The following is a 23,740-nucleotide window of genomic DNA, read 5'->3' on the forward strand; positions in this document are numbered from 1 at the left end:
GATGCTCTACCACTGAGCCAACCGGCCAGGGCCCAGAAATTTTTTGAGTTGATAGAAACTCGTATTTATTTTGCCACTACCTACTACAGAGAAAAAAGTTTTTACTGATATATTTAAATAATCCCTAACCCATGTAGTGTCTTACAGACTTGCATTCAGAATGCCTGAATTTAAGTCGGTTCTGTTCTTTTTTTCTTGCGTAGATCTCTACTTTTGACTAAAATCAACAATCTTCCTTCACAGAAACCTCTTAGTCTTTAATAGTGTTCCTTGTTACTGTGACTGGTCCGGCCATCTATTCAATTGTACAAACCACAATCTCTTTCTTGTAAACAGTCATCAAAAACTGTCCATCTTGTGTAATGACTATGTTCATTTCTACCTTTCTTGATCTGATCTTAGTCTAAATTAGTATTAGCCAATGCCATATGAGGTATTAGATAAAACAACTTTATCTGGGTGGACCAGCAACATACTAACTTGGTTATTTTCAGTGTTTTCTTGATAGCTTAAAACCCTTTTATGGCTCTGCTTACTCTAAAGATAAATGCCAAAAGTCTTACACGATCTGTTCCCTGCTTACTTCTCCAGCCTCACAATGGGCCTCTCTCTTGCGTTCTCATCTCAGCCTCTTGGGCGTTGAGTTCTTTGAAAGCCCCAGTGGATATTCTTGCCTTGAAGACCCTTGCCTCAGAGCAGGTCTCCCTAAAGAGCTTTATGAACCTCAAAGGAAACTGTAAAAGCTGCTTTGAAGTTTGTAAAATACAAATTGTGAGGCATGATTAATAAAACACCTATGAACTAAGGCTTGCAAGAGGAAAAAATATGCTTATGGCAATGACAAGGACTGTTAAATATATTTCCAGCAAGAGCAAAGATAAGATACAAAGAGTGAGCCCTGGCCGGTTGGCTCAGCGATAGAGCGTCGGCCTAGCGTGCGGAGGACCCGGGTTCGATTCCCGGCCAGGGCACACAGGAGAAGCGCCCATTTGCTTCTCCACCCCTCCGCTGCACTTTCCTCTCTGTCTCTCTCTTCCCCTCCCGCAGCCAAGGCTCCATTGGAGCAAAGATGGCCCGGGTGCTGGGGATGGCTCTGTGGCCTCTGCCTCAGGCGCTAGAGTGGCTCTGGTCGCAACATGGCGACCCCCAGGATGGGCAGAGTATCGCCCCATGGTGGGCATGCCGGGTGGATCCCGGTCCGGCGCATGCGGGAGTCTGTCTGACTGTCTCTCCGTTTCCAGCTTCAGAAAAATGAAAAAAAAAAAAAAAAAAAAAAGATACAAAGAGTGAAGTATTTATTTTTTTGTTTTTTTCGTTGAGCTCGTGAGGCACCCAGGCTCCCAATTTTTCGGTAAATCCCATTGAATGAAGGTAATTGAGAATCGTTTTATGATCGCAGTTCATTTTTTCCGCCAATTCACGACTGGTTTGGCGACCGTTCTCCTTCAAAAGTGATTTGAGACATTCTTCATCGAATTCAGAAGGCCTTCCGCTGCGGGACGTGTCATCAACGTCAAAGTCGCCATTTTTGAACTTTGCAAACCATTTCCGTGCTGTAGACTCGCCTATGACACCTTCTCCATACACATCGCAAATGTCCCGGGCTGCTTCGGCAGCTTTTTGACCTCGATGAAAAGCAAAGAAGAGCAGGTGTCGAAAATGTTGATTTTTGCCTCCTGGGTATTCCATTTCTAAGCCTCAAAACAATAATAAAAAATTAAATAACTCAAAAATACAATTAACATAGTCTTGTAGAGCTGAAAGAATTTTATCGAATGAATACTTACCCTTTGCCAAACAGCAAACAAATCGTTGTAAAATAAAATATAAAAACACTACGAACTTATTCCCCAACCCAATAGTACTGAAGCTTTAGCTCCCTTCTATCCCAACCAACCCCCCACTCACTGATAAAAATAAACTTGAAGGATCTTCAAGATCTAAATGTCTAAGGTCAAGTGTAGTAAACTATGCATAGATGGAATTAAAATAAGAGCTAGTTAACTGATTTAAAGGAGCTAGTTGCTGAAGTCTCCAGATCCAAATGAATCACATCCTGGGTGCTGAAAGAACTTCAGATAAGATTTCAGAAATGCTGGGGAGAACCAAAAAGTCCTGGAAGAACGGAAATGCACAGCTCGCCCAGTTATTTAAATACAAAAAAATTATGTCCTAGAAACTACTAATAAATTTAATTACTTGACTTTGTGAACAAAATCATTAGGAACCAGCATAGTTTCACTAAAGCACAATTTGTTGAATAAACTGATTTCCTCTACACTAGTTACAAAATACAAGAGGTACAAAACCTTGACCTTAAGCCTTCAGTCTACTGAGAAACATACTTGTGTAAACATAATTAGTTCAATAAGCCCTCTAAAATGATATGAGTAACAATGCCATGCATATGTACAAGAGGATATAGCTGAAATCAATCTCATTACATTTTGACAGCACTGATGAACTGATTATGGAAATGCACATTCAGCATATTATTTAATAAGATTTCATGGTATTCTTATGCTTTAATTAATTCAACAAAACAAGTGCCTTAGTGTGCCAAATGCAAAGAAGTAAAGTATAGTTCTTGCCCTCAGAGTTTAAGTACTTACTTTCTGATGGGAGAGACAGTCAAGTTCTAACAGTTATAGTGTGATATGTGAAGTACTACGATGGAAGGATAGCAAAGGGTGGCTTGAAGCTAATGAAGAGAGAGGTGGTCTGTCAAGGAAAGATTTCTTAGTAAGGGATCACTTCGCCTTAAAGGATATATAGGAGGTACTATATAAAGAAAGAGATCAAAAGGCATACCCGACAGAAAGAACAATGGGGGAAAAGACCCATGAATTGCATGCAGGATTTGGGAAACAGCAGTTGAAAATAACTAAAATAGGCCTGACCTGTGGTGGCACAATGGGTAAAGCATTGACTTGGAATGCTGAGGTTGCCGGTTCAAATCCCCAGACTTGCCCCATCAAGGGACATACAAGAAGCAACTACTATGAGTTGATGCTTCCTGCTCATCCCCACCTCCCTGCCTTTCTCCCCCCCCCCCAAATAAATAAATATCTAAAAAAAATAAAAGAACTCAAATGGAGGCACCATGGTGGGACATGGCCAGAGTCCAGGCTAAAGAGAAATCAGACCATGAAAAATTGTCTTTGGAGTGCACCTTGAGCAAAATCAACACTATCCCCAAGCAGGAAAGTGTTTTAGTAGTTGGGGTGAATTCTTAATTGGTTGAAAATCATAACCAAAAATGCTTGATGGGTGGAGGCTATGTCAACCTGGAGGTATGTATCTACTGCTATGCTATAGAACCTTGGCTGGATCCTATTCAATATTTCCCCATAAAATTAAGAAAGATAGGGTCTGGCTTGACCAGGTGGTGGCACAGTGGATAGAGCATCAGCCTGAGATGCTGAGGATCCAGGTTTGAAACCCTGAGGTCACCGGCTTGAGCGCGGGCTCACTAGCTTGAGCACAGGGTTGCCAGCTTGAGTGTAGGATCACTGACATGACCCCAAGGTTGCTGGCTTGAGCCCAAGGTCGCGCTGGCTTGAATCCAAGGTCACTGGCTTGATCAAGGGGTCATTCGCTCTGCTGGAGCCCCTTGATCAAGGCACATATGAGAAAGCAATCAATGGACAACTAAGATGCCACAACAAAGAATTGATGCTTCTCATCTTTCCTCTTTCCTGTCTCTCTGTCCCTTTCTCTCTCTCTAGTTAAAAAATGGAAGGAAGGAAGGAAGGAAGGAAGGAAGGAAGGAAGGAAGGAAGGAAGGAAGGAAGGAAGGAAGGAAGGAAGGAAGGAAGGAGAAAGGGAAAGGGAAAGGGAAAGGGAAAGGGAAAGGGAAGGAAGGGAAGGGAGGAAGGAAGGAAGGAAAAGGTCTGTATAGCCAAAGCAGATAGCCAATGTAAAAGAGGAGTCCAAAACATCTTGATGGGCTGAAACAATGGAAGAAATCTTACAAGATAAAAGAGGCACACTATGAAGGATGCTTAATTATAAAGAATTATATATTGGGAAAACTAGAGCTAAATGTCTCCTGAGACGCTTCTACTTTTAAAAGTCTCTGATTCTATATCCAAAAAACATTGGTCCTCCTTTAAATAACTAGCTCTTCCAATTTCTTGAAGTTCATTTACTTAGAATAATCTACATAAAAGCACTTAATATGCCTGAACATAGTAGGTAATACCTTTCTCTCTCTCTTTTTTTTTTTTTCTTTTCTGAAGTTGGAAACGGGGAGGCAGTCAGACAGACTCCCGCATGCGCCCGACCGGGATCCACCTGGCATGCCCACCAGGGGGCGATGTTCTGCCCATCTGGGGCGTTGCTCTGCTGCAATCAAAGCCATTCTAGCGCCGAGGCAGAGGCCACAGAGCCATCCTCAGCACCCGTGCAAACGCTGCTCCAATGGAGCCCTGGCTGTGGGAGGGGAAGAGAGAGACGGAGAGGAAGGAGAGGGGTAGGGGGTGGAGAAGCAGATGTGCTTCTCCTGTGTGCCCTGGCCGGGAATCGAACCCGGGACTCCTGCACGCCAGGCTGACGCTCTACCACTGAGCCAACCGTCCAGGGCCTTGTTTCTTCTTTTTTATCTTCCCCCATTCTGATTGAAAAATAATGTAGAAAAGTGTAAATCAAAGGAAGCCAGTCAGAAGAGAATGTTTACTTCATCCAGAAAAGAGCCTTTTATCTTTTTTTTTTTTTTTTTTTTTTTTACAGAGACAGAGAGTGAGTCAGAGAGAGGGATAGACAGGGACAGACAGACAGGAATGGAGAGAGATGAGAAGCATCAATCATTAGTTTTTCATTGCGCATTGCAACACCTTAGTTGTTCATTGATTGCTTTCTCATATGTGCCTTGACCATGGGCCTTCAGCAGACCGAGTAACCCCTTGCTGGAGCCAGCGACCTTGGGTTCAAGCTGGTGGGCTTTTTGCTCAAACCAGATGAGCCACACTCAAGCTGGCGACCTCAGGGTCTCGAACCTGGGTCCTCCGCATCCCAGTCCGACGCTCTATCCACTGCGCCACCGCCTGGTCAGGCAAGAGCCTTTTATCTTAAAGTATAGGAACTACCCTATATGTTAAACGCCAGCAATTATAAGACATCATTATTTATGTACCAATAAAAGTAAAAAAATGCCGCCTGACCTGTGGTGGCACAGTGGATAAAGCGTCGACCTGGAAATGCTGAGGTTGCCGGTTCGAAACCCTGGGCTTGCCTGGTCAAGGCACATATGGGAGTTGATGCTTCCAGCTCCTACCCCTTGTCTCTATCTCCTCTCTCTGTCTCTCTCTCTCCCTCTCTCCTCTCTAAAATGAATTTAAAAAAAAAGTAAAAAGTAAAAAATGCCAAGAACAATTTAACATTATTGATTTTATTTTTTATTCAGTGAGAGGAGTTGGGGAGATAGAGATAGACTCCTGCATGTGCTCCAACTAGAATCCACCAGGGAATCCTGCTAGGGGGCAATGCTGTGCCCATCTGGGACATTGCTCTTCTTAGTTCCTGAGGTGGAGGCCATGGAGCTATCCTCAGCGCCAGAGGCCAACTTGCTTCAATTGAGCCGTGGCTGTGGAAAGGGAAGAGAGAAAGAGAAAGAAAGAGATAAAGAGAGAAGGGAAGGGTGGGTAGAGAAGCAGATGGACGTTTCTTCTGTGTGCCCTGACTGAGACTTGAACCTGGGTCATCCACACACTGGGCCAACACTCTACCACTGAGCCAACCGCCCAGGGCCACCCTATTGATTTTAAAACATTCTCTCTCTTTTTTTTAATTTATCAATTTTTAATTTTATTTATTTAGTGACAGAGACAGAGAAAGTCAGAGAGAGGGACAGACAGGAAGGGAGAGAGATGAGAAGCATCAATCATCAGTTTTTCGTTGCGGCACTTTAGTTGTTCGTTGATTGCTGTCTCATATGTGCCCTGACCAGGGGGATACAGCAGACTGAGTGACCCCTTGCTCGAGTCAGCGACCTTGGGCTCAAGCTAGTGAGCTTTGTTCAAACCAGATGAGCCTGCGCTCAAGCTGGTGACCTCGGGGTCTTGAATCTGGGTCCTCGGCATCCCAGTCCAACACTCTATCCACGGCGCCACCACCTGGTCAGGCAAGACATCCTCTTTTCAGAGATGTTAAAATGTGAAAAATTCATCATAGAATTGATGAAATATATCTTTTTTCTTAAAAGGTTTTACCTATTGATTTTAGAAAGAGAGAGAAACGCAGGGGTTGTGGTGGGGAAGAAGCAGGAAACATCAACTCACTGTTGCTTCTTGTATGTGCCTTGACCGTGCAAGCCTGGGTTTTGAACTGGCAACCTCAGCATTCCAGGTCAACACTCTGTCCACCATACAACCACACATCAAGCAGATGAAATAACCTTTTTGTGAACAGAAATGGTAATGAGCCTCAGGGCTACATTGGTCTTGAAAAGGAATTATTTTCCCTTGGCCTGGGGAAAATAGTTGGTTAGAGTGCTGGCCCAACACACCAGAGTTACAGGTCTGATACTTGGTCAGGTCACAAACATGAAGGAACCAATGAATGTGTAACTAAATGGAAAACAAAAAGATGTTACTCTATCTCTAAAATCAATGTTTTTAAAAAAGGAATTGTATCCTTAAACATTTTATAATCAGAGATGTGTATACCACAATTATATAAGATACTCTACTTAGCTATATAAGATAATCAAAGGTTTTGTGATTTTTTAGGCAATTAAGTGGGCTAATTTGTAGTGTTATCATTCTAGAAGTTCATGAATCTGCCTAATTAAACATGAGGTGATCACTCTCAAAGGAAGCAGCTCTAAAACTCAAAAGTTCAAGAGTAAGTCTTTTATTCACTAGGGTGTCTGCGTTTCTATATGACTGTCAAAATTATTTTGCTGACAAACATCACAATGTAGTTGAAAGACTTGTTGACTAAGTGCATGTGAGGGGGAAAGGCTGGAGTCTAGGATAACTTTCAAGGTTTCCTGCTTGAGCAATTCTGGGTGGTAGTGATACTTACTGAGTAAGAATTGGAAGAGAAGAAAAGCCCTGGCTAGACAGCTCAGTTGGTTAGCATCATCTAGAAGTGCAGAGGTTGCTGGTTTGATTGCTGGCCAGGGTGCATACAGGAACACATTGATATTCCTGTCTGTCTCTGTCTCTCTCTCCCATTAAAATAAAAATAAAATAAAATAAATGAAGAGAAGAAAAAAGGGGACAGGAGGAAGATAAGTATCAGCACTCAACACCATTACATTCTAGCTGTCTTATTCAGGCTAGACATAATTTGCTGTTCTCTGTTGATCAAGATGGATCTGCATATTGTTTCTCCATTAATGAATTCAGGATTATAAACAATTAGAGTTGGAAGAGATCTTAAAAACCAGCTCACATCCCACCTTCTCCTCTATTCATCCCCCAAACCAGTGTTTGAATTCCCTTCACATCTTCCTTTGAAAAAAACTATCCAGGGAGATTAAATTGCTTAACCTCTCTCTCTCTCTCTCTCTCTCTCGTTTTGCTTAACCTCTCTTAATCTCAATTTCCACAATTTTAAAATGGAGAATATTATTACCTCAGATAATTAAATCAGATAATAGGTAGATAGCACTAGTGCCTATCTAGCAAGTCCTTAATAAATATCAGCTTAAAAATAACAATATTGTACAGTTGTGAAATCAATTTATGGTGGTCACCAGTGATTTAAAGTAGAATACATAACATATAGTATGTGTATTATTTCAGAAGATGTCTGTTTCCATTTAAATGTGGGTATATATGCATATGTGTGTTCTGAGGCACAGCAATATGTTATTACTGTGGGTCAGGAGGAAAAAAGTCTGAGAAACGCTTGTGACACACATTACTTCTTTTTTTCCTTTAAATTTTTCATGTTGAAATCAGACCTTATTTTTAAAGGGATCATCCTTCTGTCAAAGCACTGAAACCATAGAGTATGAAGTACTGTCTGTCAAGCATTTTTGTTTCCAGCTTCTAACACAATGTTTTGTAAATAAAAGGTGCTAAATACACTAGATTGAACCAGGTACTAGAAATAGTATGAGCCTGACCAGGAGGAGGTGGCGCATTGGATAGAGCATCGGACTCAGACGCAGAGGACCCAGGTTTGAAACCCAGAGGTCCCAGGCTTGAAGCCAGCTCGTGGGCTCCACCCAGCTGGAGAGTGGAATCGTGGACATGACCCCATGGTTGCCCACCTAAGCCCAAAGGTTGCTGGCTTGAAGCCTAAGGTGGTTGGCTTAAGCAAGGGGGTCACTCGCTCTGCTGTAGCACTCCCCCCCCCCCCCCTTCAAGGCACATATGAGAAAGCAATCAATGAACAACTAAGGAGCTGCAATGAAGAATTGATGCTTCTCATCTCTCTCCCCTCCTGTCTGTCCTTAAATCTCCCCTCCTGTCTGTCCCTATTATGTCCCTTACTGTCTCTCTCTCTCTCTGCCTCTGTCAAAACAACAAACAAACAAACAAACAAAAAAAACAAAACTATGAAAAATATAGAGAACAATGGTTCTTAATCTTTTCTGGGTGACTAGATTCCTTTGAGAAGTTATTGAAAGTTTTGGACCTTCTTTCCAGACGACCTGCCAATCACAATTTCTGCAGATTCCAGAGAATTCCTGAAACTGTCGCGCTCTAAGGATCTATCGACCGTAACCTAAGAATCCTGAAGTGAAGATGTTTAAATTCTGTGTGTGAAATCGAGAGCGAAAGAAGACTCGGAATTAGGTCCCTTTAAAAATTCTACAAATCTTAGGATTCTAGAAGTTGGGTGTGGGGAGGGCAAAGGCAGAGATGGAAAGAGGAATACAGTCTGTTCCGGTCGAAGAACAGTGGAGACTTTAACACTTTTACCTACGTTAAGTTATTTGAATGCCAGGATAATCCTGCGATAACGAAACCGCAGCTCGAAAGGGTTTAATGACACGGCGGGTAGGGTCGGAAAAACAGACCAACAGCAACTTGTACACACTTCGGAGATCAACCTGCGTAGAGCCAACAGCGGGGGGCGGGGGGTAAAGGGGCGGGCCCGCGCACGCGCACCGCGCGGGCAGCGCCGCCTCCGGGTTTCCTTTTGCAGCCGCTCTTCCTTCCAGTCCAGTACGGTGGCCGACGGGAGCCAGACTCTGGGGATGAATGAAGGTGCTGGATGCGGGTGGAAACACTCTCCTCCGCTTTCTACTCCCTTCAGTCCGGGTTCTGCCTTTGTGCGGTGACCCCATCCAGCCCCCATCGCACCGCTGACCCGACTGGTCCCTGCGTCAGGCTTCGTGGTGCCCAGGTCTACTCAGGGCACAGCTAGGGTCGCGGAATCCAGATTATCGCCTAGGCCCAACTTCGCACCGCGCTCTCTATTTCTACCGCGTCCCGCCGCTAGGACGCGAATTCCGGGTGGGGTCCCGGGAGGTTGTAGGGGAGAATTTAAGGTATGAGGCTTCCGCTACTCAGGCCTTAGCGCGTTCCCAGGCTCTTGTCGGCTGTCTGCCCGACTTTTCTCAGCCAGAGGGACTGACTGGTTCTCGTTGCACCAGGGGCGAGACCTGTGCATACACAGGAACCTCTGCTCCATTGACGCGCCCCCCTGTTAAAAGCAAAGTAGCGTTTCTGTTCATGACTGTTACCCATGACGGCATTGGCTTGCTGACCCGTCTTTTTTTTTTTTTGTCTTTGAATACTCCGGAGGACAGAGAGGTGCCCAAGTGGGACTCAGCTTTCTCCCATACCTAGTCGCACCTCCACAGCTGTTTTGTTTTGTTTTTTACCTAGGGTACGTAGGATAGTGTTAAGGCATCCAGTTTGAATCTGACATTGCTTTTGGCAACTGAGGCGATTTATCAATGCGAACTCTTGGAGAGTGGAAAGAGAAGCCTAACATTGTTTACATATGTTGGGTAGGCATGTGAAACTAAAGAGGTACAGAAGAGGAACAATCTTAATTATGCCATTCATTTTATTTTATGTTTGTGACACTCATGACTGGTGTCATGGAGAAAGCTTGGACTGGGATATAGTAATGAATATTCAGCCTTGGCTTTGGTCACTAACTAGTAATATTACTATGAGCTTGTTCCTTAATCTCATGCTTCATATTCCTTCTTTGCAAAATAAGAGTATTAGAACAGAAAATCTCTAAGGCTAGAAGAGACATTTATTACCCTGTTTTCTTTCTCATTTTTCCATATGGCAGTAGAAACATAGGGAACCTTTAATGTTTTGGGAACCCTTTGTCAACATAGGAGCATATTAAAGATAAAGCACATTCTTCAGGGTATTTAAAAAGAAGGTTCATATGTGGGAGTTACAACCTTTCTTTTTTCTTTTTTTTTTTTTTTTTTTTTTTTGTCATTAGGATCAACAACTGACAATGACTGAGTGTACAAGCCTTCAGTTTGTCAGCCCTTTTGCTTTTGAGGCAATGCAGAAAGTGGATGTTGTTCGTTTGGCATCTTTAAGTGATCCAGAATTAAGACTTCTCCTGCCCTGCCTGGTGCGGATGGCACTTTGTGCTCCTGCTGACCAGAGCCAAAGCTGGGCCCAGGATAAAAAACTCATCCTTCGCCTTCTCTCTGGAGTGGAAGCTGTTAATTCCATTGTTGCATTGTTGTCTGTGGACTTTCATGCGTTGGAACAGGATGCCAGCAAAGAACAGCAGCTTAGGTAATGTTATGTTATATATGTGGATTGGGATTTTCCAAAGAAGGAATCATATTTTTTGGAGCTTTTTGGGGCTTTTTATTGGATATATTCCACCATAAGAGAGAACATTGAGAGTCTAAACTTTGGAGAGCATTTTACTTCGTTTTCTTCTATTTATAGTTAAAATTATTTTAAATTTCATATTATAAAATGTTGTATAGAGAAGTTTGGAAATATATGCTTTTGTATTCAGGCTAAACCGATTAGGCCAGTTACTCTTGGTGGAAATGTGTAGAGTAAGTTTCCCTAGAGCAGAAGGAATTTTGGGAGACTTATTTATTTTTTTTGAGGGAGAGAGAGAGAGACAGGAAGGGAGGAAGGGAGACAGGAAGGGAGAGAGATGAGAAACATCCACTCATAGTTGAGCCACTTTAGTTGTTCATTGATTGTTTCTCATATGTGCCTTGGATGGTTGGAGGTGCTCAACCTGAGCTAGTGAACCCTTGCTCAAGCCAGCGACCTTGGACTCAAGCCAGTTTCCTTAGGCTTATAGCCGGTAACCTTTGGATCATGTTGATGATCCTGTGTATAAGCTGGTGAGTCTGTACTGGTGAGCCCGTGCTCAAGCCAGCAACCTTCAGGGTTTCAAACCTGGGACCGCAGTGACCCAGATCGATGATCTATCCACTGCACCACCAGTGGTCAGGTCACCTGGGAGGTTTTTTTATTTTATTTATTTTTTTGGTGATAGAGCCAGAGAGAGGGACAGACAGACAAGAAGGGAAAGAGAGAGAGAGAGATGAGAAGCATCAACTCTTCATTGTGGTAGCTTAGTTGTTCATTGATTGCTTTCTCATATGTGCCTTGACCAGGGGGCTATAGTGACCTCTTGCTCAAGCCAGAGACCTTGGGTTCAAGTTGGTAAGCCTTGCTCAAACCAGATGAGCCTGCGCTCAAGCTGGCGACCTTGGGGTTTCGAACCCGGGTCCTTCGTGTCCCATCTGATATTCTATCTACTGTGGCACCACCTGACCACGCACCTGGGAGGTTTTTTAAAGCTTACATTGATTCCCCAAAATTCTGGGGAGATATTTTGTTCTTCCCTGGCGATTGTGAATCCAATAGAGAACCACTGTTGTTAATGAAAAGTGGGTTATTTTTTTGTTGTTAGTTTGGTTTAAAACAATTTTTTTTTTTTTTTTTTTTTTTGTGACAGAGATAGAGGGTCAGATAGTCAGACAGACAGGAAGGGAGAGAGATGAGAAACATCAGTTCTTTGTTGTGGCTCTTTAGCTGTTCATTGATTGTTTTCTCATATGTGCCTTGACCGGGGGGCTACAGCAGAGCAGGTTACCCCATGCTCAAGCCAGTGACCTTGGGCTCAAGCCAGCGATCAGGGGGTCATGTCTATGACCTTGCGGCTCAAGCCAGAGACCCCATGCTCAAGCTGGTGAGCCCGTGCTCAAGCCAGATAAGCCTGTGCTCAAGCCAGCGACCTTGGGATTTTGTACCTCGGTCCTCTGTGTCCCAGTCTGACGCTTTATCCACTGCTCCACCGCCTAGTCAGGCTAAACCAAAAATTTTTTTAATTTATTGATTTTAGAGAGAGAGGAAGGATGAGAGAGAGACATTGATTTGTTGTTCTACTCATCGGTATTTATGCATTCATTGGTTGATTCTTGTACATGCCCTAACCGTGGATCAAACCTGCAACCTTGGCGTTCTGGGACAATGCTCTAATTAACCGGACCAGGACTTGAAAGTGGGTGTTACCTATCATTTGTGATGGAATCTACCTCAGTTGTGATTTCCTGAATAGGTAGAGAAACTAAGTAATATTTCAGAAGTAAAACATTCATAGAATGTAATTAAAAAATTCATTCTTTTGTAGGTTATTTCAATAAAAAATAACTTCTCTACTAATGTCTGTGCCACTGTTCTCATAATTGTTGTTTTACATGTTTGTTCTTTATTAGGCATAAACTTGGAGGAGGCACTGGAGAGAGCATCCTGGTATCACAGCTTCAGCATGGACTGACATTAGAGTTTGAACACAGTGATTCACCTCGTCGACTGCGTCTTGTGCTTAGTGAACTATTAGCAATTATGAACAAGGTACATTTATTTTAATCACAGTTCAAAATATGCATTATTAGCCTGATCTGTGTTGGTACAGTGGATAAAGCGTGACCTGGAATGCTGAGGTCACCGGTTCGAAACCCTGGGCTTGCCTGGTCAAGGCATATATGGGAGTTGATGCTTCCTGCTCCTTCCCCCTTCTCTCTCTCTCTCTCTCTCTCTCTCTCTCTCATCTCTAAAATGAATAAATAAAAATAAAATTTTAAAAAATATGCATGATTTGATGTCTACATATAGAAGGTAGAAACAGACAAGAACACAGGCGGTATACATCCTCTTCTACACATATATTTCTTTTCATTATGTAAGTGCTTTCCTTTCAAAGTCCTGAAAGGATGTTAAATGCCTGTCTCAAGGCTTTCTTTTTCATATCAATTTTTCTCTCATTTATGCCTACTCTATATTCTCCAGCATAGGAGTTTTTTCTGTATGGAGTTTATACAGTGGCTTCCTTTTTTTTAAAAAAAAATATGGAACGCTTCACGAATTTGCGTGTCATCCTTGCGCAGGGGCCATGCTAATCTCTGTATCGTTCCAATTTTAGTATATGTGCTGCTGAAGTGAGCACTACAGTGGCTTCTTAATAGTTAGACCCGTAAGATTACCTTTATAGGATAAAATTGTTGTGATATAGGCCCTGGCTGGTTGGCTCAGTGGTAGAGCGTTGGCCTGGCGTGCAGGAGTCCCAGGTTTGATCCCGGTCAGGGCACACAGGAGAAGCGCCCATCTGCTTCTCCACCCCTCCCCCTCTCCTTCCTCTCTATCTCTTCCCTCCCGCAGCCAAGGCTCCATTGGAGCAAAGTTGGCCCAGGCACTGAGGATGGCTCCATGGCCTCTGCCTCAGTCGCTAGAATGGCTCCCGCCGTATTGGGCAACATCCCAGATTGGCAGAGCATCGCCCCCTGGTGGGCATTCTGGGTGGATCTGGTCAGGCGCGTGCGGGAGTCTATCTGTCTACCTCACCGCTTCTAACTTGGGGGGGGGAGAGTGATATATAACTAAAAAAATGTACACAGTTCCTTCAGACATGAATGAGCATTAATTACCTCTTAATACAATGGTGAGTAGGGAGTATCAAAGCTGAACTGGATGTAGGGTCATTGGTTAACCTCACTCACTAGATGACTGAATTGCTTCTGTAAAGTAAAGAAGGCTTTTCAACTTCTCATGTCAGCAAAACAATAGATTATTTTAGGTCATGGGCCTTTGAGTAATTATGGTTAATTGATACTCTAAATTTTAAATTTTTTAATGTGAGGGGTCTATTATACAATTAACTAAATTGGATCTTTATAATAAGACTTAATTGAGATTAGTTTTAGAATTTTAGAGGAAAAGTTATTAAAATTTCAAGGTCAGTAAATTTATAATAAATAAAAGTGTAGTTTTATAAATTGTGGAGAAAAAAACTAATTCTGTTTTCAAAGAAAATACTTGGTAAAAGGTGCAGGGTTCATCACTTTTAGATAGTTTTTAAGCTATGTTACAAATCTTTAAAAAATTTCTTTCTATTACAATTATTTCTACTTTTTTTTAAGTGTATTGAAAGTCTTTACTTTCAACCAATATTTTTCCTATATCTTTTTCTCAATACCTCATTTGATGGCTCTAAGTAAATAAGTGATTTTTATCTTACAGGTTATTTCCAGTATTTCAGTTCAGCACTTTTTAGTATATGAGAAATGTGTTGCCTGACCTGTGGTGGTGCAGTGGATAAAGCGTCGACCTGGAATACTGAGGTCGCTGGTTCGAAACCCTGGGCTTGCCTGGTCAGGGCACATATGGGAGTTGATACTTCCTGCTCCTCCCCCCTTCTCTCTCTCTCTCTCTCTCTCTCTCCCTACTTCCCTTTCTCTCCTCTCTGGAAAAAAATATTGAATAAAGTCTTTAAAAAAAAGAATGTGGGAAATGTGTTGATGAAACTACGAAAATTTCAAAAAAGTTAGTAGGTACTTTTGTTGACCTAAATATTCTCTCTGTTTTTCTCGCAGTTCATTTGGTATTGATCATTAATTTATATTTGTTATACTGCTTTAAGTTTTCAGTTTTTTTATATTATTTCCTGCTACAACTTATGAGGATAGTATATAGAGATCTGATTAATAATTAATGTGACTGGTAATCAGTTAAATTGGTTAAAAATTTATGGAATCTTGCATATTCTGATGCAATATATTAATGACATATTAAGAGATAATGATGTGTCGCCTGACCTGTGGTGGTGCAGTGGATAAAGCGTCGATCTGGAAATGCTGAGGTCGCCGGTTCGAAACCCTGGGCTTGCCTGGTCAAGGCACATATGGGAGTTGATGCTTCCAGCTCCTCCCCCCCTTCTCTCTCTCCTCTCTCTCTCTGTCTCTCCCTCTCCTCTCTAAAATGAATAAATAAATAATTAAAAAAAAATACTAGCTATAACATTTAAAAAAAAAGAGATAATGATGTGTAAATTTAACAAATAATTGCAAAATTAGTAAAGGATTTAATTAATTAACTGAAATTAATAGAGTTAATCTTGTCTTTCTTTTTCTTTTATTGAGGTTTCTGAATCCAGTGGAGAATTTTTTTTCAAGTCATCTGAGCTATTTGAGAGTCCAGTCTATTTGGAGGAAGCTGCAGATGTTCTTTGTATTTTACAAGCAGGTACTGTAATGAGTGCTAAGAAACATTCCAGAAATAGTTTTTTTGTTAAATGATACTGTATAACTTATAAACCTGGCATGTACCTTAAGGCTTAAATCAAAAAAGACCAATAGTAGGTCAGTGATTAAATAAATTATATTCCAACCTGACCAGATGGTGTTGCAGTGGCTAGAACGTCGGTCTGGACGCCGAGGACTCAGGTTTGAGACCCCAAGGTCGCCAGTGTGAGCCCAGGTTTATCCAGCTTGAGCGTGGGCTCACTGACTTGAGTGTGGGATGATGGGCATGACCCTGTGGTCACTGGCTTGAGCCCAAGGTTGCTGGCTTGAGCAAGAGATCACTGGTTCAGCTGGAGCCCTCTGGTCAAGGCACATACGAGAAAGCAATCAATGAACAACTAAAGTGACACAACTATGAGTTAATGCTTCTCATCTCTCTCCCTTCCTGTCTGTCTGGCCCTGTCTGTCCTTCTCTCTGTCTCTGTCTCTCTTAAAAATAAATAAATAATATTCCATCGTATGGAATATTACACAGCCATTAAAATGGTGTATTTGAAGAAATTTTAATGATTTTGGAAAATGTTCACGGTATATTAAAATAAAAAATGTAAAGGGCAAAATGGTACATAGAATATAATCTCAGTTTTGTTAAAAGTTAAAACAATACCCATAGGGGGTTTAAAATAAAATATCTAATTATTAAGTGAGAGGCAGGGAGGCAGAGAGACAGACTCTCGCATGCACCCCGACCAGGATCTACCTGGCAAGCCCCCTACAGGGCGATACTCTGCCCATCTGGGGCTGTTGCTCCATTGATCGGCAACCTGAGGTGAGGCCATGGTGCCATTCACAGTGTCTGGGGCCAACTTCCTCTAATGAGCCATGACTGGGGGGTGAGGGGAATGGAGTAAAGGGGGAGGGGTGGAAAAGCAGATAGTTGCTTCTTTTGTGTGCCCTGAACAGGAATTGAACCTGGGACTTACACATGCGAGGTTGACATTGTACCACTGACCCAAACGGCCAAGCCAAATAAAATATTATATTTCAGATGATTAACTTTGACTGATGGAATTAGAGGTAGCCTGATAATAGATATTCTGATTAGATTTAAAGATGGAGAGCAGTTGCACTCGGTGGCTGCGCACCTGTAATTCCAGCTCCTGGGGAGGCTGAGGCTGGCAGATCGTGGGTCCCCAGTGGTTTGGAATTACAGCTCTGTGTAGAGCAGGTGTCTGCACTGGGCCTGGCACCAGCATGGGACTCCAGGAAGTCCGGGGGTACCGGATTGTCTAATGAGTGCGAGACCTGGCTCAGGCTGAACACGGAGTAAGTCAAACTCCCTGTGCTGGCTGGTGATGGGACCGTGCCTGCAAGTAAAGCCAGTTCTGCCTGAACACCCAAAGAGTCCTGGTCTCTTTTTTTTAACTTCCTTTTTTAGGATTTCATTTTACTTATTTATTTAAAAAATTTTTTTTTTAGATTTTATTTATTCATTTTTTTTATAGAGAGGAGAGAGAGAGAATGAAAGAAAGAGAGTGGAGGTGGAGGAGCAGGAAGCATCAACTCCCATATGTGCCTTGACCAGGCAAGCCTAGGGTTTTGAACTGGCGACCTCAGCGTTCCAGGTCAATGCTTTATCCACTGCGCCATCACAGGTCAGGCCTTACTTATTTATTTTTAAAAACATTTATTTATTGATTTTAGCGAGAGAGAGAGAGAAAGAGAGAGAGAGATAGGAACATTGATCTGTTCCTGTATGTGCTCTGACTAGGAATCAAACCAGCAGACACTTTGGGAGGATGCTTTAACCATCTGAGCTATCCAACTATGGCTCAGAATTTTGTTTGTAAAAATCGTTATTCCCCAGTATTATATTTGCACACAGTGGACTACTTGACTTCACTAATAAGGCAGTATACATACTATTGTTAAAAATAAAAGGCATAGCCTGACCAGGCGGTGGCGCAGTGGATAGAGCGTCGAACTGGGATGCAGAGGACCCAGGTTCGAGATCCTGAGGTCGCCAGCTTGAGCATGGGCTCCTCTGGCTTGAGCAAAAAGCTCAACAGCTTGGACTCAAGGTCGCTGGCATGAGCAAGCGATTACTCGGTCTGCTGAAGGCCCACGGTCAAGGCACATATGAGAGAGCAGTCAATGAACAACTAAGGAGTCGCAACGAAAAACTGATGATTGATGCTTCTCATCTCTCTCCGTTCTTGTCTGTCTATCCCTATTTATCCCTCTCTCTGACTCTCTCTCTGTCTCTGTAAAAAAAAAAAAAATAAATAAATACAAGGCATAAATATGCAAAGAAGATTTTAATGGAAATAACTCTTTGACCAGCTCTGCAGTGACGCAGTGTTCTATGTTGTGCTAATACAGTTATGGGTTACTTGAAATGTGGCTAATGTGACTGAGAAACTGAACTATTTTTAATTCAATTAAATTTAAATAGCGACATGTGGTTAGTGACTGTCCTGCTGGACAATTGAGGTCTAGACTATTAAAAGAAAATGCCTTAATTGATTTTAAATGACATCATTGAAATGTCAAAAGATGTTTAATGTATATATAATACAGTGAAATACCAGTCCTTTGTAATAACATTGCTTTTGTTTTCTCATAGAGCTCCCTTCCCTGCTTCCTATAGTTGATGTAGCTGAAGCCCTGCTACATGTTAGGAATGGTTCCTGGTTCTTGTGTCTGTTGGTGGCCAATGTTCCTGATAGTTTCAATGAAGGTAAATATATTTTTTAAATGGGATATTGAAAAAATTTACTTGGGCATGTAAGTACGAATTTTGAGCTAAGAAGAAACTTTTTGAGGTTTCATTTGAGATTTTGTCTTTTGAAAGTTTATTAGTAAGTACTAATTATATGAAAATTCAGTTTAGAGATTTTAAAATTGTTTTGAGATGAAAAATTTAAGTACAGTGAGTATATAGCAAAAAAACTTTTTATGCCCTTAGTCACCTGTGCTCTAATAGCATAGTAAAACACACTAAAAAATTAGAAGATATAACTCCTATGCTCAGGGAGCAAAGGGGAGAGAAGACATACAGTGTATCTGTGAAACAGCCAGAGAGCAGTCAATGTTTTTTGTCCTTATTGCTTGCTATCAGTTTGCAGAAAAGTGTAGGGTAGAAATTGAGAAAAATTAACTGAAATTTTCACATCTATTTCAAACTACTAGTAATTGAAGATTATTGTTTGGGTCTGAGTGATTTAAAAATAAAAACACTTACTGAGCATGTTAATTTGCAAAGTGGGAGCCAAGGAGGAAAAAACACTGGATCTTGGGGTCCTAATTTCTGGTGTTATCACTTTTTGTGTGATTTCCATCAGGATACTTAACTTCTCATCTGTAAAATGGAGGTGTTGATAATATTTCCCTTATATTTCTAAGAGATTTATTGACTATCTCATGATATGTAAAAGCCCTTTGAAAGCTGTGTCCTTGCTGATTTTCTGTCTTCTTGTTCTATCAGTAACTGAAAGAACGGTGTTATCTCCAGACATAATTGTGAATTTGTGTATTTCTTCTTTCAGTTTGTCTGTTTTTGCTTCATGTACTTTGAAGCTGTTATTGGGCCCATGTACATTTAGGATTGTTATATCTTTCTTTTTTTTTTTTTTTTTTTTTGTATTTTTCTGAAGTGAGAAGTGAGGAGTCGGAGAGACAGACTCCCGCATGTGCCCGACTGGGGTCCACCCAGCATGTCCACCGGGGGCAATGCTTGGCCCCTCTGGGGTGTTGCTCTGCTGCAATCAGAGCCATTCTAGAACCTGAACCAGAGGCCATGGAGCCATCCTCAGCGCCCGGGCCAACTTTGCTCCAATGGAGCCTTGGCTATGGGAGGGGAAGAGAGAGATAGAGAGAAAGGGGAGGAGGAAGGGTGGAGAAGCATATGGGCTCTTGTCCTGTGTGCTCTGGCCAGGAATCGAACCTGGGTCTTTAACACGCTAGGCTGACGCTCTACCGCTGAGCCAACCGGCCTGGGCCATTACATCTTTTTGATGAATTGAGCCTTTTTCTTTTCCTTTTTTTTTTTTGATTTTACTTATTATAGGAGTTGATGCTTCCTGCTCCTCCCCCTTCTCTCTCTTTTCTCTCTAAAATGAATAAGTAAAATCTAATAAAAAAAAAGGACTTTATTGATTTTAGAAAGAGGAGAGACAGAGAGAGGGGGGTAGGAAACATCAACTCGTAGTAGCTGCTTCTTGTGTGTGCCTTGACTGGGCAGGCCTGGGGTTTCAAACCGGCGACCTCAGCATTCCAGGTTGACAGTATCCATTGTGCCACCACAGGTTAGGGTTTCTTTTATTTTATTTTTTTATAGTTTTTTCATTGCCTGACCAGGCAGTGGCTCAGTGGATAGAGTGTCGAACTGGGATGTGGAGAACCCAGGTTCGAGACCCCGAGGTCGCCAGCTTGAGCATGGGCTCATCAGTTTGAGCAAAGCTCACCAGCTTGGACCCAAGGTCGCTGGCTTGAGCAAGGGGTTACTCAATCTGCTGAAGGCCCACGGTCAAGGCACATATGAGAAAGCAATCAATGAACAACTAAGGTGTCGCAACGAAAAACTAATGATTGATGCTGCTTATCTCTCTCCGTTCCTGTCTGTCCCTGTCTATTCCTCTCTCTGACTCACTCTGTCTCTGTAAAAAAAATAAAATAAAAAATTTTTTTTTCATTAATTTGAGAGAGAGAGTGGAAGGAGTAGAGGGAAAGGGGAAGAGAGAGAGAGAGAAAGAGGGAAAATTATGAACTTGTTAAGTTCCATTTAGTTGTGCACCATTGGTTGTTTCTTGTATGTGCCCCAACTGAGAATCAAACCCATGACATCGATGTGCTGGGAGGATGCTATATCTATCTAGTCACCCAGCCTGGGTCAAGCCTTTTTCTTTTTCATTATGAAATGTCCTTTTTTATCCCTGGTAATATTCCATCTTTTAAAGCAGGGGTAGTCAACCTTTTTATACCTACTGCCCACTTTTTTCTAAACACCCACTGGTTCCATAGTAATGGTGATTTATAAAGTAGGGAAGTAACTTTACTTTATAAAATTTATAAAGCAGAGTTAACAGCAAGTTAAAGCATATAATAATAATTATTTACCAAGTACTTTATGTCAGATTTTCGCTAAGTTTGGCAGAATAAATCTATAAAACAACTTACTAGTTAAATCTATCTTTTTATTTATACTTTGGTTGCTCTGCTACCTCCCATCATGAAAGCTGGAATGCTCACTAGTGGGCAGTAGGGACCAGGTTGACTACCACTGTTTTAAAGTCTATCTGGCCCTGACCATATAACTTGGTTGGTTAGCATTGTTGCGATATGCAAAGGTTGTGGGTTCAATTTCTGGTCAGAGTACATACAGGAACATATTGATGTTTCTGTCTCTTTCTCCTTTCCTCTCTCTCCAAAATCAATAAATAAATTTTAAAAAAGTCTACTTTATCTGATATTAATATAGCCATATCAGCTTTCTTGCAATTAGTGTTGCAAGGTCTATATTTTTTTCCAGTTTAAAATTTTTGATCTGTGTCTTTATATATAAGTTGGGTTTTTGGTAGGTGGGTTTTTTTATACACTGGTAAGTCTTTTGTTTTTGTTTTTGTTTTGTTTTGTTTTTGGTATTTTTCTGAAGTTGGAAACGGGAGGCAGTCAGACAGATTCCCGCATGCGCCCGACCGGGATCCACCCGGCATGCCCGCCAGGGGGCGATGCTTTGCCCATCTGAGGTGTTGCTCTGTTGCAACCAGAGCCATTCTAGCGCCTGAGGCAGAGGCCATAGAGCCATCCTCAGTGCCCGGGCCAACTTTGCTCCAGTGGAGCCTCGGCTGCAGGAGGGGAAGAGAGAGTCAGAGAGGAAGAAGAGGGGGAGGGGTGGAGAAGCAGATGGGCGCCTCTCCTGTGTGCCCTGGCCGGGAATCGAACCGGGGACTTCTGCACGCCAGGCTGATGCTCTACCGCTGAGCCAACCGGCCAGGGCCAGACAAGTAGGTCTTTTTAAAGAAAGTTTAGTGGCACTTTCTACCTTTTTAATTATTTGATGTGATTATCATGGTGGTTAGATTGAAATGTGTCATCTTGCTGTTTCTTATTCTGTTTTCTCTCTTTTCCTTTATTTGGATTGAAATTTTTTACAATTCCATTTTATCTCACTACTGTCTTATTAGCTATACTTTTTTGTTTCATTTTTTCTTTGCATTTATTTATTTATGCTCATAGGATTTATAGATTCATCTTTAACTTGTGCCTGTCCTGGCCAGATAATTCAGTTGACAGAGTGTAGGCCCAAGCACAAAATTTGCCGGTTTGATCCCTGGTCAGGGCACATACAGGAACAGATCGATGTTCCTATCTCTTTCTTTCTCTCTTCCCTTCCTCTCTCTCTAAAATAAATAAATAAAAATTTAACTTGTGACAGTCTACTTTCAAATGATTTTATACCTCTTCACATATAATGTAATATACTTCTATTTATCCCTCCTGTCCTTTGTGCCATTGTTATAGATTTTACTACTACATGTGTTATAAATCTCATAGTACATTTTTACTACTTTTGCTATGAACAGTTAATTGTATTATAAAGACTTTAAAAACACAGTGGCTTTCTGACCAGTGGCTCAGTGGATAGAGCATTTGCCTGGTGTATGGGTGTCCTGGGTTCAATCCTCAGTCAGGGCACACAGGAGAAGCGACCATCTGCCTCTCCTCTGCCCCTTCTCCTCCTCTTCTGCAGCCAGTGGCTTGATTGGCTCGAGCATGGCCTGGGGTGCTGAGGATGGCTCTGTTGGAGCATATCAGCCTCAGGTACTAAAAAGAGCTTGGTATTTGAGCATCAGCCCCAGATGGGGTTGCCAGGTGGATCCCAGTCAGAGGCGCATGTGGAAGTCTGCCTCACTATCTCCCCTCTTCTCACTAAAAACAGTAAGTAAAAATAAAACACAACAGAAAAACATTTTTTTCTTTATTCACATTTACCATTCTATGGTGCTCTTTATTCCTATTTTATAGCTCCACATTTCCATCTGGTAAAATCCCCCCCCCCCCTTTTTTTAGCTTGAAGAATTTTTTAAAACATGTCTTATAGTTCAGGTTTGCTGGTAACAAATTTCCCCAGTTTTTATTTTTTTAATTTAATTTTACTTTTTTTGTGTGTGTGACAGAGACAGAAAGAGACAGAGAAAGAGACAGATAGGGACAGATAGACAGGGAGGGAGAGAGATGAGAAGAATCAGTTCTTTCTGTGGTACCTTAGTTGTTCACTGATTGCTTTCTCATTTGTGCCTTGATTGGGGGGGGCTACAGCAGAGTGAGTGACCTCTTGCTTGAGCCAGTGACCTTGGGCTTCAAGCCAGTGACCTTTGGACTCAAGCCAATGACCTTGGGCTTCAAGCCAGCGACCTTTGGGCTCAAGCCAGTGACCGTGAGGTCATGTCTATGATCCCACTCTTAAGCCAGCCATCCCACACTCAAGCTGGTGAGCCTATGCTCAAGGCAGATGAGCCCATAGTCAAGCTAGTGACCTTGGGGTTTTGAACCTGGGTCCTCTGCTTCCCAGTTTGACGCGCTATCCCTGTGATGGCAAACCTTTTCATAAAAACCACCCACTTTTGCAGTGCTGGTCAACCTGGTCCCTCCCGTCCACTAGTAGGCTTCCAGCTTTCATGGTGGGCGGTAGCGGAGCAACCAAATGGCACTGCCATTGGCCCACCATGAAAGCTGGAACTCCCACTAGTGGGCGGGAGGGACCAGGTTGTCCAGCACTGCAGAAGTGGGCGGTTTTTATAAAAAGGTTTGCCATCACAGCTCTATCCACTGCACCACTGCCTGGTCAGGCCATTGGGTATAAAATATTAGGTTGACATTTTCTTTTAGTTCTCTCTCTCTCTCTCTTTCTCTTTTAGCAAAAGAAACAGAGAGAGAGGGGGATAGACAGGAGAGAGATGAGAAGCATAAACTTATAGTTGCGGCACCTTAGTTGATTGCTTTCACGTACCTTGACTGGGCTCCAGCTGAACCAGTGACCCCTTGCTCAGAACAGCTCCCCTGGGCTCAAGCCAGTGACCATGGGGCCATATCTATAATCCCATGTTAAAGCCAGAGAGCCTGCACTCAAGCTGGTGAACCTGTGCTCAAGCCAGATGAGCCTGTGCTCAAGCCAGTGACCTTGGAGTTTTGAACTTGGGTCCTCAGCATACCAGGCTGACAATTTATCTACTATGCCACCACCTGGTCAGGCTCTTTTAGCTCTTTCAAGTTGTCATTCTATTCTCTGTGGTAATTTTT

At 42.3% G+C, this 23,740-nt stretch overlaps 1 protein-coding gene, 1 long non-coding RNA gene and 1 other non-coding gene across 6 annotated transcripts in view; 1 reads left to right on the top strand and 2 right to left on the bottom strand.

Annotated features, from left to right (window-relative positions):
• Positions 1-1,278: 1,278 nt before the first annotated feature.
• LOC136393595 (uncharacterized) lies at positions 1,279-9,032 on the bottom strand. Of its 3 annotated transcripts, none has more exons than XR_010749108.1 (3): positions 8,884-9,032; positions 7,027-7,161; positions 1,279-1,697 (listed from the first exon to the last, which is right to left on the bottom strand). It is a non-coding gene; the product is annotated as an uncharacterized lncRNA (long non-coding RNA). The 3 variants fall into 3 exon arrangements; XR_010749107.1 differs by having other exon boundaries at positions 7,027-7,167; positions 8,880-9,032; XR_010749106.1 differs by lacking the exon at positions 7,027-7,161.
• A 95-nt stretch (positions 9,033-9,127) lies between these two features.
• The window catches only part of INTS2 (integrator complex subunit 2), a 62,265-nt gene continuing 47,652 nt past the window's right edge, over positions 9,128-23,740 (top strand). Inside the window, exons 1-5 of one of the 2 annotated variants that reach the window (XM_066363155.1) lie at positions 9,128-9,167; positions 10,375-10,682; positions 12,638-12,776; positions 15,338-15,440; positions 18,066-18,179. In XM_066363155.1, coding sequence (XP_066219252.1) covers positions 9,162-9,167; positions 10,375-10,682; positions 12,638-12,776; positions 15,338-15,440; positions 18,066-18,179 — 670 coding nt within the window. In that variant the 5' untranslated portion in view covers positions 9,128-9,161. Of the gene's footprint in view, positions 9,168-9,241; positions 9,452-10,374; positions 10,683-12,637; positions 12,777-15,337; positions 15,441-18,065; positions 18,180-23,740 lie in introns of those variants that run through there. The other variant, XM_066363156.1, reaches the window with a different exon arrangement.
• Positions 13,265-13,368, bottom strand: LOC136396451 (U6 spliceosomal RNA). Its single transcript, XR_010749738.1, has one exon. It is a non-coding gene; the product is annotated as a U6 spliceosomal RNA (small nuclear RNA).

This window comes from Saccopteryx leptura, chromosome 2 (assembly GCF_036850995.1).
Source record: "Saccopteryx leptura isolate mSacLep1 chromosome 2, mSacLep1_pri_phased_curated, whole genome shotgun sequence".
Taxonomy (NCBI): Eukaryota; Metazoa; Chordata; class Mammalia; order Chiroptera; family Emballonuridae; genus Saccopteryx; species Saccopteryx leptura.